At 36.8% G+C, this 17,744-nt stretch overlaps 3 protein-coding genes across 4 annotated transcripts; 1 reads left to right on the forward strand and 2 right to left on the reverse strand.

Annotated features, from left to right (window-relative positions):
* The first annotated feature begins 147 nt into the window (after positions 1 to 147).
* LOC108342985 (5'-3' exoribonuclease 4) lies at positions 148 to 11,271 on the forward strand. Of its 2 annotated transcripts, none has more exons than XM_017580953.2 (22): positions 148 to 550; positions 1,061 to 1,163; positions 1,909 to 1,985; positions 2,067 to 2,258; positions 2,427 to 2,546; positions 2,648 to 2,710; positions 2,799 to 2,945; positions 3,036 to 3,200; positions 3,380 to 3,457; positions 3,654 to 3,740; positions 4,758 to 4,838; positions 6,199 to 6,294; positions 7,046 to 7,116; positions 8,239 to 8,367; positions 8,447 to 8,523; positions 8,620 to 8,660; positions 8,755 to 8,829; positions 9,153 to 9,304; positions 9,383 to 9,490; positions 9,567 to 9,642; positions 9,760 to 9,839; positions 10,181 to 11,271. In XM_017580953.2, the coding sequence occupies exons 1-22, from the start codon at positions 356 to 358 to the stop codon at positions 10,836 to 10,838; spliced, it is 2,871 nt and encodes a 956-aa protein (XP_017436442.1). In that variant the 5' UTR covers positions 148 to 355; the 3' UTR covers positions 10,839 to 11,271. The 2 variants fall into 2 exon arrangements, with proteins under 2 accessions (XP_017436442.1, XP_017436443.1); XM_017580954.2 differs by having other exon boundaries at positions 9,386 to 9,490.
* A 1,243-nt stretch (positions 11,272 to 12,514) lies between these two features.
* On the reverse strand, positions 12,515 to 13,283 carry LOC108342260 (uncharacterized). Its single transcript, XM_017580008.2, has one exon. It carries the CDS (start codon positions 13,165 to 13,167, stop codon positions 12,610 to 12,612), a length of 558 nt encoding a protein of 185 aa, XP_017435497.1. The 5' UTR covers positions 13,168 to 13,283; the 3' UTR covers positions 12,515 to 12,609.
* A 2,516-nt stretch (positions 13,284 to 15,799) lies between these two features.
* LOC108343497 (probable transcription factor At3g04930) lies at positions 15,800 to 17,744 on the reverse strand. Its single transcript, XM_017581814.2, has one exon. The coding sequence runs from the start codon at positions 17,374 to 17,376 to the stop codon at positions 16,153 to 16,155; it is 1,224 nt and encodes a 407-aa protein (XP_017437303.1). The 5' UTR covers positions 17,377 to 17,744; the 3' UTR covers positions 15,800 to 16,152.

The raw sequence follows: 17,744 nt of genomic DNA on the forward strand, positions 1-17,744 counted from the left end.
GTTCTAGTAAATAAATATTTTTCCATGCAAGTACCAAATGCTAGTTGTTTATTTTTTTTAGCACTAAAATTTAGATGATACATATTTTTTCAAAATAAAAATAATAAGAGATGTTTTGGATTTAACTTCTGACCGGTTTAATGTTCAAACCGAAGCATACAATACTGAACTCGTGCCACCGGTTCGACGAGGGCGCTCCTAAACGGGGGCATTTTGGTCTCATAAAATAAGGCGGCCACCGCAGCCGCCCGTACATTAAACGGCAACATAGATCTCCCTCTATTGTTGTTTTTTATCATAATTATTTTTCCTCTCTCTCTCGTGTTTCCGAACCGGGCCGAAGCGAGCCGGAAATATGGGAGTGCCAGCGTTTTACCGGTGGCTCGCGGATCGGTACCCGCTCTCGATCGTCGACGTTGTGGAGGAGGACACCGCCGGCGGCGACGGCGCTGTTGATGTTTCTAAACCTAATCCCAATGGCATGGAGTTCGACAACTTGTACTTGGACATGAACGGCATCATTCACCCCTGTTTTCATCCTGACGGCAAGGTACCTACATGCTTCGCCTTACCTCACTTTCATTCAATCCGTTATTCTGTTTTCGTGACTCCAATATTGCAACCGATTGACCTGTTATTTTGTTAATAGCATTAATGTCTTCTTCATTGGTTAAAAAGAGTCAGTATACATAATAACCTAATAGAAATAGGCAAAGGAACGGAGAATTACGGTAGTGAACTTGTGAGATTTCTGTTTCAACTTCGCATTTAAAGTCTTCGTGTGATTGCTATTGAGGTCATATGTTCGTCAATTGATTGTTGAAATCTTGCTTTAGAATTTGTTGCATTTAGAGGCTCTGCAAACTGAGCTCCTGGAGCATTTTGAAGATATGGCATCATGCATGGTTATATGAGCAGAGTGAAACCTTATACAAAATTGACTAGACTATGGCGATTGGGATCTGTAGTTCTTTATTTTTTGTCTAAGCGGAAGTGTTTTTTGTGAATTCAAATTTTTATTCTGTGAAGTGCTTGTTGTTGATTAATCTTTTAAATGCAGCCGGCACCTGCTACCTATGAAGATGTATTCAAAATAATGTTTGACTACATTGACCATCTATTTTCATTGGTTCGCCCAAGGAAGCTTCTTTATCTCGCAATTGGTATGTAGCATTTTCTCACCATTGCATTTCCCATCAATGTGGTACTATGGAACACCAAGACATGCATTTGCTTTGCTTATCATATTGGATAAGAATGCAAATCCGATATCAATGCAGTGATTCTTTACCTATGCTTAATCTTATTTGATACTTAAGGAGGAAATAAGATTGATACCATTGATTTAAGTAAACAATATGTCAATGAAAAGTAATTTGTGATGACATTGATTATAATTACTATTTTGTTTTAGTCGATGTCCCAAAAGTATGCTCACTGTGCGGATTTATGGAATGTGTGAATCCGACCCTGTATGTTTTAGGAATAATTGGATAAATGTTATATTTTTTGGATCATAGTTTCTCATCATGGAGGATCTGCCAGGTCAGCTCCTTAAAGTTTTAAATCCAAGATATTTGATGTCTCCGTGTCAAAACCTTAGAAATCACACTAAAGAATTTTGTAAACATCCATTAACTTGGTTCCCTTTAAGCATTCTATTTCTTTTCAATGATTGGCTACTTGGCACATTTTTGTATAGTATACTTTCCTCGTGCAAATCTTTTTCAGGTAAAAGATTCAGATAAGTGCTTGTAAAACAGAATAGCCAATGTGGAAAAGTAGAAGTATCTGATATTTGAGAGGCTGTAATTTTTTGTCTGTAATGTTGTGTTATTGTATGTTTGATTTGACTTTGAATCCTCATTCCAACCGTTTTTTCCATTCGTTCTTTTCTTGCACCATTAGACGGTGTTGCACCAAGAGCCAAAATGAATCAGCAAAGATCACGGCGATTCCGAGCTGCAAAAGATGCAGCTGAGGCTGTAAGAATATGAACATACTCTTATTTACTATGATCTCCTGCTATTTCTATAACAAAAATTGAGTACAATGTGATGCTGTAGGAAGCTGAAAAGGAAAGACTCAGGGAAGAATTTGAGGGTGAGATGGAACTCTTGTCTTCTAAAGACAAGCCTGAAACCTATGACTCAAATGTCATTACCCCTGGCACTCCATTTATGGCAGTGTTATCAGTGGCTCTTCAGTATTATATACAGACTAGATTAAATTTCAACCCTGGCTGGATAAATACAAAGGTTGACCTTATCCTATTTATTCTTTGCTCCCTTGATCTCTTCAATACTGCACATTCCTTGAGGACTAATCCTCTTTATTTTCTTTTCTCATATTGTATATATCTTGTTTTCAGAATATTTTGTTTCTATTTATTTATCTATGGAGCTACATTGGGTCTTTTTTTGAAGGTTATACTTTCTGATTCAAATGTTCCTGGTGAGGGAGAACATAAAATAATGGAATACATACGATCACAACGTAACCTTCCAGGATTTAATCCAAATACTCGTCACTGTTTGTATGGATTGGTGAGTTTTTGTCTGATTTAGAATTTTTCATTTTATCCAAGGTTGGTGTATTTATCTTTAGTATTTGAATGGTGATCTCATTGATATGATCTTTAATTCAGGATGCTGATTTGATTATGTTGGCCTTAGCCACACATGAGGTTCATTTCTCCATATTAAGGGAGGTTAGTTTTCAGTGTACAAACTTTCTATGTGATTGTAGATCATTGATCCCAATGGATTGCCTTGATGATTAATTACATGAATGAACAGGTAATTACTTTCCCTGGACAACAGGACAAGTGTTATCAGTGTGGGCAAATTGGCCATTTTGCAGCTGATTGTCGTGGTAAGCCAGGTGAGAAACCTGAGGACTGGAATCCAGTTGATGATGCCCCAGTTCACAAGAAGAAATATCAGGTTCAATATTGCAACCCAGTATGTTAGACTGAATATCCATTATTCTTTTCTGCTGATTTTTAGTTTGAAACTAAAATTTTGTATGTACAGTTTCTTAACATCTGGGTGCTGCGTGAATATCTGCAATATGAAATGGAGATCCCCAACCCTCCTTTTGAGATTGACTTTGAACGCATAGTGGATGATTTTGTATTTCTATGCTTCTTTGTTGGCAATGACTTTCTTCCTCACATGCCAACATTAGAAATACGTGAGGTAAGCATTTGGATGGCACCATGTTATACTGAGGAGTAACATGAAACAAAAAGTATGCCTGTGCTATATGCTTCTAGTTTTTTCTAAATAATTTTTAATTGAACATGCTTAACTTATGCTCTTTACCTGCATATCCTGCTCTATACCTGTTCTCTTTGATAATCTTTTTACCGTTTCAGGGAGCTGTCAACTTATTGATGCATATTTATAGAAAGGAATTCACTGCCATGGGTGGTTATCTTACTGAAGCGGGTGAGGTAAATTTCTCATTTTTCTTTTCTGAAATTCAGTTAAGTTGTGTTTGTAATTTTGTGATGTGTTGTTCTGGTATGTGACAAAATCATTTTTAGCAATGATCTTCCTTCAACTGATTGTCTTATCTCTTAAGTTATCTATCTGGAGTTTTTGGTTCTTAAATTAGTGTTGCAATATGAATATCATTGAATATTCCAGGTTTTCTTAGAGAGAGTGGAGCATTTTATTCAGTCTGTTGCTGTTCATGAAGATCAAATATTTCAGAAACGAGTTCGCATTCAACAGGTATTGTTATTTCTACATATTGACTATCCCTCTTTGGAAGGGATGATTATTATGGATTCTTAAACTTCTGAACCCTCTGGAGTTTTGAGCTAATCAAGTTCAATAAAGCAATATCTGCTTATTTTCATGATTCTGTACTTTTAGATGGTATATTTGCTTGATACATTGTAAGAAAGTTCTTCTGTTAATTTGATGTGGATAAATCTTCATTTCACTCTCCATTCCGTTTTGCATTCTATTTTATTGGTCAGTTTTTACTGTTTAAAATTTCTCACTGAGACAATTTTATTCCGTCATCCATAATTTTTGCTTCCTATTTGAATTGAATGGAAATTAAGTTATTTGGGAAGAAGACTTAACACATTTCTAAATTACACTGTTTCATATCATTTAAAGTCATGTTGGGTATTTATGGAGGAACTATATTGGCTTTGGATTCTACACAAATTAAATAATTATATAAGGGGTTTAAACTGTATCTGTAGCATCATTTAATCTGGTTGTATCATACTTTGGGAACATAGTTGTCCTTTAATTTTTCGTTGAACATAGGAAAGGACTGTTAAGTAAAGTTCATGGATGGGCAGATGTTTGTCAGGATGTATAGAATCATCAGGTACATCGAATAAAGTTCTAGAAGACAACTCCTTAAGCCTTGTTCCATTGTAGTAGGTATTGTGTTTCCCCTCTTGCACGTGACTCTCAACTTGGGTGTTACCCATCTGCAAGTCACAAGTCATCGCCAACATAATACTATATTATTTGTTGCCCTTTGTTTCCTTTTTCTCTCATTCTAAAGTTTTGAAAGGAATTCTGATGTGGGTTGTGTTGTGACATTAGATTTTACATCCGGGAGGTGTGATTCACAAATGTGTGTGATTAGTTTCACGAATTGAAATGATATATATACACACACACATATATCTTTATATATATGTATATGTATATTTCTCTCTAATATGGTTTTGAAGTTTACTTCCTGATATGCAATACTTTTGGTTTGATTGTTTTTCTAAGGCTACAGAAATTAATGAAGAGATGAGAGCTAGGGCAAGAGGAGAAATGCCTGAAGAACCACGAGCATCTCTTTCAGACAAGGTTCAGTAACTATTTATTTTTTGAATTCTTAAGCATTTTGCTTGAATTTAGTATTTTTTACTGACATTTTAAACTTTTGTTGGGAATCTCACTGCACTTTTCTGGACCCCAAACCACAGTGATTCTAGTGGCTGTGGCTTCCCAAACATACATTGAGGTTAGCGTGTCTGTGGGTTGCTGTGGGTTGTGATGGGTGATTAGTTTCACATAGAATTATGATAATCAGAATTGGTTTCTGATTGCTGGCTTACTGAGTTGTGTGCTTCTGTCTTTGTGGAAGGCATACCGTAATTCCAACTCAGAACACAATATGCTGGGTTTGTGTAAAATCGCACCTTTTTATGAATTTAAAATTAAGGTCTTACTAAGTCTCACAAACAAGCTTATAAGATTAGGATTGGCCAAGTTTTATAAGCTCTATGTAAGTCATTTCTCTAGGGCAATTGTGAGACTAAAACACACCTCAAGGCTGCAATTAAAGCTTCCCCGAAGTGGTCACTATTAAGGTGGCTTTCCAATAGCAACTTTTGTGTGATTAAACGTTCACTGGGATGTGTGGCATTTTGTGATTGAATTATGGATTCATCTGCTTATGTGCAAATGAAATCTGGGAGGGTTGCTTCTGCAATTGCTATCTTCCTGTTTCTGTCGTCTGCTGGTTTGTGGTTGCGCACTAAATCTTTCTGCCCAGCTGGTCTGTGGGTGACATGATTCCCACTTTCTACACTTAAAATTCTTCATATAAAGCCTTGTAAAGCTTGTAGTAACTCTAAGATTTTTAAATAGTTATGAATGTTATTTTGTTCTTTTTCACCTGTGCTAGTTTTGTATGTACACATATATTCTTCTATATAATTAATAGTTTTATATCCTATAAGATTTACTACTTTGGCAACCTGGGGAAGTAAACCGCAGTATTTGGAATAACTTGTAGTTTGCTTTGTTGCATTTATGACTAACCAGTTGAGTTGAGGGGAATTCTGATAAATTTCAGTTGCCATGTTGAAGGCTTTATACTTGTACACTTTTTTTTTCTCCATTGGTATTTAAAACAGAAGTGGGTGGGTAGTGCCTGAAACAACTTAAACAAACAACTTCAATGTGTTCTCTTTTAGTGGGGGAACAATGATGAGAACGATCACTTCACAGCTAGAATTTTCTTTTTAAAATTAAATGTTTCTTTTGTTTGTTTAAAGTTGCTAAAATATCTTGGATCTTAGAAGACATGTGTTTGTTTGGGTGAGATACAATTTATATCAAGAGTGATCCCTGAATGGTAAACTTAGCCTATGCCAGACCACGTGAAATCCAATATTATGAGAATTTTTATTAACTACATAGTGTTTGTTATTTTTTTTAGGTTAAGTTAGGAGAGCCTGGATACAAGGAAAGGTATTATGCAGAAAAATTTGGTGCATTGAATCTGGAGGAGATCGACAAAATCAAGAAAGATACAGTATGTGCTATCAGTATTCTTGGAATTATTTGTTGTTACCTTTCTTTCTATACACAGTCATGGGTTATAATGGAAAAATTTACAAATTCAATGCTTAAAGAAGTTTTTCAATGCAAAAACTTGAGTATCACATTATCAACAATAACATATTTCACTCTCAGAAACTCCTTAAATGAGCTTATAAGGACCTGTTTGCTTTGTAAAAGTGTTTTCTGTTTTCGCTGTTAATTACAAAAATGTTGCCATATTTTCACATGATTTCCTGTTTTCCTGTTTCTGAAAGTTTTTTTTTCACTATTTCATATATGAACTTTTTAAAAAGGAAACAAAGAGAAAAGAAGGTGGCTTTTTTGTAAGTAGAAGTGAAAACAGAAAATCAAAATAGAAAACAATTTTTTCAAACCAAAAAACACCTAAACTACTCCTTTTCTTTTTTAAGTGGTACACTAGGCTCACATTGTTACAATTTTCTTTCTAAATGATGTTAGGCACATGCCGTTTATGTGTCTTGAAATCTTGATGTTATTATCTTCCTGTGTTTCACAAGAGGGTGTTGGCTAGTACAGTTCCTCAATATGTTATGTTCATGAGGGATTAAGGGCCACACACTGGTTGAATATTTGTCCTCATGAATTGATCGGTGGTGTGTTGGATTTAATTGTTTTTCTCCTTGTTGATGGCTATTTTTACCCAACCCTTACAATTTATGGTTTTCATAGAAGATAGCTGATTGTCTTGGTCTTCCTCATAGGTCTTGAAATATGTAGAAGGCCTTTGTTGGGTTTGTCGGTATTACTACCAGGGTGTCTGCTCATGGCAATGGTTAGTCGTTCTTTTACTAGCTAATATATTATATTTGAACCCATTCCTGCTATTTTCTGTTAGTAGATTCATAATCTGGTTCATTTATGTTGGAAAGCTTCCTTGATTACGGTCACCTTTAACCCACCTTAATTGTGGCCTCTTTGGGATCTGCCTTAATTTCAGCTCCAAGGGTGGTGCTTCATCCCACGTCAACTTGATATGAGTTAACTAAAAGCTTATTAAGCTGGGTAATCCTCACCTTACATGCATAGTTTTATGGGGTTTTATTTAGGCCAAATTCTAAGAATTCAGCGCATAATGTTATACTGTAAGCAGTTTTGATGGAAAACTTACTTTTAAACTCATGCTGAGAAAATATCCCCACCCTTGGCCTGATCCCTTAAAGGATCGAGTGTCTGGATTTAGTAGAATGTACTATATATATATATATATATATATAGGTTTTGCATATCACCCATATATTGTCTCGTAATAGACTCAGTGGAGAATATTTCCTAGGCTACTATTAATTCAGTGCAACTTCCTATACGCTGCTAACCATGAGTTCTGAATGCATTTTATCATGCAATACATGACCATACTGTTTCCTAAGTAATTAGTAATTTTATGTTGTTTAAGTAAACATTTAATTGTGGTGCACCCAAAGCAATGTTTGTACTAGTGACCATACACAGTTTTAGTAGAATGGAGGCATGGTCATTATTTTGTTGTGCGACAATTATTCCTCATTGTAAATTACCACTATCTTGTGAAACTTCTCAGCACTGTAGTTAGATGTATTGTACTAATATACTTTGGTCTGGCTTGAAGAGCGTTTTGCTTCAGATATGTTCTTTAAGCAAGTTTTCGTGTATCTCTATATTCTGTTGGAACTTTGTATTGTTGCTCATAGCTATTGGGCTTCAAATATATTTTCTAGCAGGAACTTCTAATCATGATTTTTAAGGAATTATTAATATAAAATATGGACTGCAGGCCTTTAAAACTGGGATACTGGCTTTTTGGTGTTCGAGTGGCTTTAAGATTATTGAAGAAATTTTCTGAGACTCCTTCAGTTTTGTTGAAATTATCATCCCATTAATATTCTTCAATATTTTTCATTATTGTTTGTTCATTCAGGTACTACCCATACCATTATGCTCCTTTTGCTTCTGATCTTAAAGATCTAGCTGATCTGGAGATAACATTTTTTTTGGGAGAACCATTTAAGCCATTTGATCAACTAATGGGGACCCTACCTGCATCAAGGTTTCTTCTTCTTTTCCTGTCTTTAGATCTATCATATCATGCATCCTGTGCTGATGCTTATTAAGTTCTTGTTCCACAGTTCAAGTGCACTGCCTGAAAAATACAGGGATTTGATGACTGATCCTTCATCACCTATTCTTGAATTCTACCCTGCTGGTGAGATCACCTGATTGTTATTGACTTATTCTGCCATATCTCAGTTTCTAGAGTTACTTGTTTTGCTTTTTTGACAGATTTTTCTTTTTTGGACAGATTTTGAGATTGATATGAATGGCAAAAAATATGCATGGCAGGTAATATAATGGTCTCTGTGACTTAATTTTTTTTATTAATATGAATGCTTTATAATAAAGTGGGGGTTAAGTTTACTGTTGCATTTTTTTTCAGGGCGTTGCCAAGTTGCCATTCATTGATGAGAAAAAATTGCTCTCTGCCACAAGCAAGCTTGAAGGAACATTAACGGTCTGGAATTGTTTTCTTTTACTTTCCTAGTCTATTTCATTTGTGACCAACTGTAAAAGATTATTGGTCCAAAATTGTTGGACTTGAAATTGGATCAAAGAATAAATAATCTAAGAAGTCGATTGTTAAATGATAAGCCTGTGTTAGTACTGTTTCTTTTGCACAATTATCCCTGACATTTTGCTGTGCATTTTCTGGAATCTGTTGGTTCGAGCTGGAGTACTTTTAACTATATAATTTTTAGACCTGAACTTTACAACTGTTAATTTGAATCATAGTTTTGCATCTGGGTGCTTAATTTCATTCAAATTTTTTATGTGCAGGTGGAGGAACAGCTCCGAAATAGTAAGATGCTTGATTTGCTTTATGTCAACAGAGCGCATAATTTGGCTCCATATATCTTATCGTACTACCAATATTCTTGTCAATTCTCTCTGCATGACAGACCTGCTGTACCTATTGATCCAAGTGCTAGGTTAGTGAATATGGTTTGGTAATAGTCACCAGTCAAAATCATAAATATGTTTGCTAATTGTCTTGGAATCTTTGATAGCAGTCATGGTATGAATGGATACCTCTGGTTGTATGAAAGAAATGTGCTCAGAACCGTTGTATCCTCTCCCATCAAGGGATTGCAAGACATCGAGTACAATCAAGTTTTGTAAGTTTATTCTTTTACACTTTCCTGATATTTTAAAATCAGTGGATGAACTCATGTTGAGTGTTTCAAATTTCAGAAATATTACCTATCTTAATCCTCGTAAACATAAACATATTCCAAGACCTCCAAATGGTGTACAAATGCCAAAAAAGGTTGGTATTTTGACCTCTCTTAGACATGAAGTGATGAGACAAATATTATATTTTTGTTTAGTTTCTTCAAGATCTATGTATAGATCTCATTTACTTTGACATTGGTTATGTTTGCAGATATTAAAAGCCATTGATATTAAACCTTTTCCTGTGTTATGGCACGAAGAAAATAGTGGTCGGCGTCATGGCAGAGAAAGGTTAGAATCTATTCCTGAGTTGTAACTAGATTGTTGTAGTATAATTTTATATATTATTTATGTATGGATAAATAAACCCCCGCTGCTGGTGACATTTAAAGTTCAATGCGGTTGTGGCACTGTATTCCACCGTATGTGGACAATTTTTTTTTAGGAAATTATCAATATTTACTTTAAGCAATTGTCTTAGGGAGAAATAGAAAATTCCATATTGAGTGGGTTGATAAGTTCTCAGTAAAATCCAGCACATGAAGTTTTTCTTGCATTAAATATGGTCTTTGAGCGAGTGATAAGACAGATTTGTTAGAGCTCTTACCTTTCTTGTATGATGCATGCGACAGACCACAACTACACGGAGCAATGGCTGGGCCTCAACTGGGAGAAGCAGCACATCGTCTTGTGAAGAACACCCTTAATATTAAACCAAATAACGCAACATACGGATTCCCAGAGCAGCTTCCAGGCCATCATGCAATGAACAGGGTGCTTAGATCACCAGGACCCTCTGGACCTGGTAAATATTATACCGAGGACACAAGTGGTTATTACGGACATCATTACAATCACCAGGGCATGATGCCTAGACCTAGATATCCAGTCTCATCCAATGGTGGACATAATGACAAACAGAATTTTAGGATACAGGATAGGTCACAGCATCATGAACAGCATTACTACAACGGGAGAACTGGGTTCCATACTTTTACAATGGAGGAAGGCCCAAGACCAAGGCCATATGCAGTGCCTCCACCAAAGACACCTGTGGTGATGTCATCAAGGCCACCCAATTCAGGACCAACAACTAATCTGCAACAGCAATTTGTGGGTCCTCCTATACCACCTCCAAACTGGATTACTAGAGCACCTGATACGAACGGAATATATGCTAGGCATCAAGAAGTTGCAATTGGGGGAGCTTACGATAATAAGCACATGAAGAAGGTGTACCAAGTTAGAAGTCGGCAACCCCAAGATATGCCAGAGTACGGGAATCAATAGTGATTGTTGTGGAGTTTACTTGCTTTGTCACCGAAGTGCCCTCTTCCATTCCATGGGCTGTTCCTCAAATTGCTGCTCATCCGTTCCAGAGTACGGAAATCATTTGCCATCGAAATGCAATGCAATAGGCTGACAAATGCTTATCAAAGCTTTGGATAGCACTTAAATAATCTTCTGCTGTGAAGTTGCTGCAGCCTGCAAAGAATCGGTTCTGGCTTCACTAGACATGGGCACTTGGAAAGGTGGGAGTGCTATATATATTCACAATATTCTTGTTTTTCAAGTTCTAAACAAATACTAAATTATTGTATAAACTTGTAATTGCTATGTGTAGGGTAGCATGTATAAATCCCGCTGCGCTCAGTGGCGCTTGTATTATCATGTACCACATCCAACTTTAATAGACAATCGTAAATTTGTAGTTGAAAAGTAAGATCTGTTTGATTATATATATTTTTTTCCAAAATTAAAGAGTTAAAATGGGTACACTGTAAAATGTGTCAATCAATTATAAATAATTGTTGATATGATTTAGAGCTTAACTGTTGTAAAAGTTGGAAGATTCACGAGTTATGATGATTTATGATTGGATTAGAGTGTAAACTAATTTTATATTATTCTGAGTCTTATCTTTATTTCGGTGAAGTTAATAGACGATAGTCTGATTGGATTGTTTTTACACCAACACTGAAGAAGGAATTTGGTCGACCTAGTTTTGATTTAGATCACTTCGTTTTATTATTAAAAATGGATGTTTTGTATAAAAATGAATATTAAAATTTTACATGTATACACTCTGGTTATTTTGTTCAAATTAAATTAGAGATTAGTCTTGATCTTTTCTTTAAAAAAAATCAATTTAGGATATCTCATGTATTAGTGCTTTTTCACATACATATCTTAGATTATGAAGGGTTTTCCTTAGTTCAGTACATGATAAGTAGAATACATAAACGTGCTTTTTTAAAAGTGTAACTTCGTATTTTAGAAAAAAGCATTTCGAAAACTTTATTTTCAATATTCGAGCGTCTAAATTAAAAAAAAAAATGTCTATAATGAGAACGATTTAAAGAATGGAAATTAATAAAATATTTGAAAAAGTAAATATTATCAGTGATTGTATCCGATAAATCAGTTTATCTCTAGGACTCAACTTTTAGATTTATTTTAACACAATTATTTCAAATGCATCTGAATTTATGTTGTTCTAGTAGTAACCATTCTCTGATCGTGATGTGGACTCGGAAGCACAAGATTTGCTGGCCCTTTCCAGTGTCTCATATAAGAAGATATATGAATAAGAATCATTGAGAACAATTATTTATAATTGCCTAGAATTATTATTAAATTGAAACGATGATCCACTGCAAATTAGTCAACCCAAAAAAAAATTATGATGCTTGATATATCACTAAAAAAAACTGCAAGTACCCATAAAATTACAAGAAGTAAAGAAATTCTTTACTTCTAACAAGGAAACGCTGAGTCAGAAGTCAAATCCTAAGCTTACTCTACCATCCAAGAAGGAACTACCTTTTAAGATTATTTGACAAGAACGCGGTATTTGATTGATACAGTATTATTATACGAATTGTATAACTCATCCAAAGCAAGAAAAGCATGTGGTAGCTTGCATCCAAAACAATAGGAAAGAAAGATGAAGAGCACATTCTACATAGATACAATACATACATTCATATAACCCTTCGTCGATGAATACATATCCAATCCAACATAAACAAAAAGTTACCATAGGCGAGTTCAAGAGAAACTATTGTAGGAAGTAACCACCCAAAAAGAGAGCGAAGAAGAGCAACAAAGTGCCGTATATAAGGATGGTCTTCTGACCCGAGGTCAGGGAATTTCCCCCGAGTCCGTATTGTTGGTTCTGCGCAAACCCTGCGATCTGAACGCTCTTGCTCTCGAAGAAACTCTGTGCGGCTCCGCACGTGGGACACCGCCAATCGTCTGGAAGCTTCTCGAACTGGAACCCCGGGGCAATCGGATACGAAGGATCGCCCACCGCCTCGTCGTATTTATAACCGCACGACCGGCACTCGTAGATGCCAGTGTTCAGAACCGCGAATTTCTCCTCCAGCCGCCGCGGGTCCAAGTTCTCCGCCGCTGGCTCCGGCGTTGGCGTTGGCGTTGGCGTTGGCGTGGACGTGGGCGTGGTGTCTTCCTTTGAGACGTCGATGGAGTTGACGGTGAGATTTCGGGGTTTGGCAAAGAGAGAAGGAAGAGAATGAGGTTTGAATTTGGGTTTGGGTTTGAGAGAGAAGGTTGAGAAGTTGAGAGAGAAAGGTGACGGTGGAGTAAAGCTAGCCATTGTTAGTTGAAAGATAGAGCCAGCCGTGAGTGACGGTTGGTTCTTCTGTGGAGGAGAAGACGAGAATAACCATAGTATATGCCCTTCCTCTTGGATAAGGTATGCATTTCTTTTTTTAATTATCTTCTAATTTTTCCCTTCTTTATTATTCATTCCAGAGTGTTACTCTCTCTACCACCACACAATTCTCCTTATACCTCCCCACCTCCCAGCTTTTCTTATTTCCAAAACTAACCTTATCTAAATATTTATTTTTTATTTTTATCTATTTTAATTTAAAACCCTATTCTCATTCCCATTCCCATTCCCCACACCCTCACATAACCCCTTCCTTCCTCACATACCATTCCTCTCACTAAGTTCCAATTATTTATTCTTTTTTTCCATTCTAGCTGTGACCTCCAATCCAACCACCACTTCTTCATCTCTAACCTCCCTCCAAACCATACCCTAGTAACCATCGTCACTAAAATTCTTTCTTTCTAATTCAAATATAACTCCTCACGCCACTCACTCCTCTTCTTTCCTAAACCATACTACAACTCAATTTTACTCTTTATCTTCTCCATGACGTTCCGTAAACAAGCCACATCATGCAAAGTTTCCTTTTATTTTCATTACATATACAACTTCCAGAGACCAATTAAATACTCTTTCCAGCTCTTCTCTTTCATTTTCTTTTTATTTTTCAATAACAGAATTATCTCTTCTTATAAACTCTCTTCCTCTTACCGCAATGCCATCTTCACTAGAAAACATACCAACAAACGCTTATTTACAGTGCACACCTTCATTGTGAGAACCTTTCTCCTCCACCATCCTTGCCTATTTTCTTCTTTGTTACAATTGAGTTTTAGCTTTTTTCCTTGTTATCAAAATCCCTGCTTTGCTATTTTTCCCTTCTCAGCTTCTTCTTCTTCTATGTTGGGAATGTGATTTCGCGATCCACAGCTTTTCTGAGCTCGTAGTTACAACTTTTCTAGATATTGACATTTGTAATCTTTATGCTTGAACGGATGTAGATATGTAACGGATGTTGATATCTGTTCATTGAGGTCCGTTTAAGAATATAATGGATACTAACATCTGTTTCAGTGTATAAATTATAAAGTTAAAATTTTTAATCCCAAAAAATTAAATATTATAAAAGGACAAAAAGGGAATGAAAAGGTGCAGGAAACACTTTGTGGTGACTTTGTGGTGGTGGAGGGAGTAACACTCTTCATTCCAATAATAATTCTCTCTCTGGGCTTCTTCTTTAGTTTCATTTGGATCGCCTCTCTCTTTCTTCCTGCACTCCCCAATTTTCTTCTTTCACCCCCTCATTCAAGGTTAGTTTCCTGTATTTCTTAATTCTTTTCCATTTTCTGTTTTTCTCTTAAAATAGTTTCTGAAACAATTAAGACACTAAAATCGTATTTAAGTATTTAGTTTTTTTTTTTTTAATTTAAAGTATTATCTTTTTCATTTTTTTAATATTTTCCTTCTTGTCACATGATTGGCGTCATTACTTGGTGAACTGAAACCTTTGCCGAAAAGAAATAGTGGATAAGGGATGAACTAATCATTGCGTGAATTTCAGAACATTACCTTCCTCTTTTGCTTTTCACCTATTTTTTTCTCAGAGAAAAAGGTGGAAAGTTAATCAACCTTACCGGAATCTTACCACTTCCAAACAACTTATATAATGGCATGCCAACAACTGTACCAAGAGCATTAATAATAAATTGATTTTTTTTATTGAAAATTATTACAAATTGCATTGCGATGAAATTGTATGAAAACATTTATTGTGTTTAGCCTAAAAGAACCTGAATAAATAAATAAATTTCACTTCTAAAATCAGAATCTACTTTAATTCCTCGTATCATTCAACGAAACTCCAGTTTGAATTCTGAAATTGACATATCAACCACTCTAATCCCAAATGCTAGTCAAATGATTAATTGACTGCTATCAATTAATTCCACCCGTGTTAAAAGATCCTATTAGGTAATGTTCATCAAATTCAAGGTTTAACTGACTGTTGTATGAAAGATGAATTTGATGTTAAGGTGATTTTCAGTGCTTTAATTTACTCTTCGTAGATTTCTTTATGTACATTCTTTTTGCAATCTTTTCCTTTTATAAGATCCAAATTTTAATTAATATTTTATTCTCATATCGATGTTTTAAAGTAGAAAAATATTTTTTATTTCTATAACTCATCAGCAACTTGAATTTTATAATACACTGTCTGCTATTTTATATAGAAATATTGTTAAACTCTAAAATGACAGGAATTGATTTGATGATTTGGTCTAAAAATAACTGAACATTCAATAACTATAAAATGAGCATTAAAACCAGAACTGACCACTGATGGTGATCAGAGATACAAACTGATCCATCTGAGACGGATTAAGCATCCAAAAATCCAAAATTCAAAGAGCTTCCAGCCCCAATCGCTTGCAGCATATATGAATAGACCATTCCACTGTGCTTGAATTCTTATTCAAAAATTTCCCCCGAAACATTGCGGAATCTCTTTCAGATATTAAAGTGCCAAATTTTACAATGGATGGAATTACAATACTACGAAAGATAGTTAAAGTTCTGTAACAAGAAAGTAGTGAGGAAGATCATTCCAGAATTAAGAAGCCACTAATTTTTGCATCTTTTACAACATATCATGGTTCAAAGCCATCACTCCGGACCAATTATTTCAATCTGTTCTGTACATGTATGAGACCATTGAAAATTAAAGGAACATAAAACGGACTAAAATGTAAACATTTTATTTTAATTGACAAATGCTCTACCGAATCAGAGATAAATAAAACACTGGTTACCACTTACTTACTAGTTACTAGCTAAGTGCTAAGCTCTATGAGTATGAAGCAAATTACGAGGCAAATCTTGGTGTGATGAAGTGAACATGAAGAGGAGAACTCCAATCACTCACTACAAAAAGGAAACCAAGAACAAACTAAAAGGCGTGTGTGGTCAAACTCCTCCTCCACCGGACCGCAACTCCTCCATCGCAGCCTTGATCTGATCCTGCACCAGCTCCAACCGCTTCGAATACACTTCCAACTCCAATATCTGTTGCTTCCTCCATTTTTCATCCACCAATTCTCCACCACCATAACTCAAATTCATAAAAGGCGTGGGGTTTAAATTCAAGGAAACTCCTCTCCCACCAAACGCTCCCCCTCCCATCGCTCCTACCAACTCTCTCACCACCGGCGACAGACAACTCCTCACCGTCTCCTCAATCAAACTCGGTATGTTATTGCTATAACCACTGTTATAATTGTTATTAGTAGTAGTAGGGGTAGTGTTGGTAGCGGTAGCAGTAGGAGTAGCCGTAGTTGTAGCATTGCTAGTACAATTAAGATCTCTGTTCGACGCGGATCCATCGATTGGCTCGACTTTCACCGCCGATCGAGGCCGGGGGCGTTTCGGTGTTTTCTTCTCCGCGGAATTCCTGGAAGTCGTTTCGTTCTTGAGAATTACGGGGCTAAAATTAAGGTTAGGGTGGGGGATGATAGGGTTAGGGTTGGGGCAAGGGTTGATTTCGTCGTCGTCCAAGGAATTTTCGCCGATTGGAGCCACGCTGCTCCAGATCTTGCGGGAGATTTCGAAGGTGGCTTGATCGTGTGCGCTCTTGAAGGAGAATTCCTTGCCGGAGCCAATCTTATTGAGGACGTTTCGGTACTTCTTCTTCAGCCTTCGGATCTTCTCCACCAGCTGGTTCTTGTTGAAATCGAGTTGCAGTTTCGACTTGATTTGGTCGTAGAACAAAGCGGTGTCGTTGTGGTGAGAGGATCCTCTCTGAGAGGTGTAGTCCAGGAACCCTTGAAGGAGCTCGATCTCGTCCTCGTCGGTCCACAGCCGCTGGAACAGCCGCCGCGAGTCGTCTAGCGGAGGCGGAGGCTTCTTTTCCTCGATTGGCTCCAGGCGCCGCCGCTTCGGATCGGAGGAGTCACCGATGACGATGGTGGTGGCGGTGGGCGTGGATAGTGGAGCGCCTCCGCCGTTTGAGATGGCGGAACCGGGGACGGCGACGGTGACGGCGAGAGCGGTAGAGGGAGAGGGCTCGTTTTCTTCATCATCTGCGGCCAAAACGTCGTCCTCTTCTTCGAACTCTTCGTCCTCCTGGGACTCGTCGTCGTCGTCGTCCATGTCTTCTTCGCGGAAAACGGCATCGTGTTGTTGAGATGCCATTGATAGGAAGGAGAGAGAGAGAGAGAGAGAGAGAGAGAGAGAGTGAGAGGTTTGGTCAGTGGTTAGGCCAAGAAGAGTGGGCTGAGTCACGGGTTTTGGTTTCTTGTTGAACTCAGTTGCTCACGCACTCACCCATGGTTTGGTTTGGTTTGGTGATGGTAAAAGGGAATCCGAAGGGTGGTTTTGGTTTTTAGTTTAGTTTAGGTAGCCTAGTGGACCAAGTGACCAACCAAACCTCCTGCCATCATTTTTCCATTCCCTATTTTCATTTTACAAGGAATGTACTTTCTTCTTTTTTTTCCACAAACGCAACCCAATTCATTTTTTTTTCTATTATTTATTTCGTTTAAATAATTACAAAACCTTAC

The sequence above is a fragment of the Vigna angularis genome, chromosome 6 (genome assembly GCF_016808095.1).
Source record: "Vigna angularis cultivar LongXiaoDou No.4 chromosome 6, ASM1680809v1, whole genome shotgun sequence".
NCBI lineage: Eukaryota > Viridiplantae > Streptophyta > Magnoliopsida > Fabales > Fabaceae > Vigna > Vigna angularis.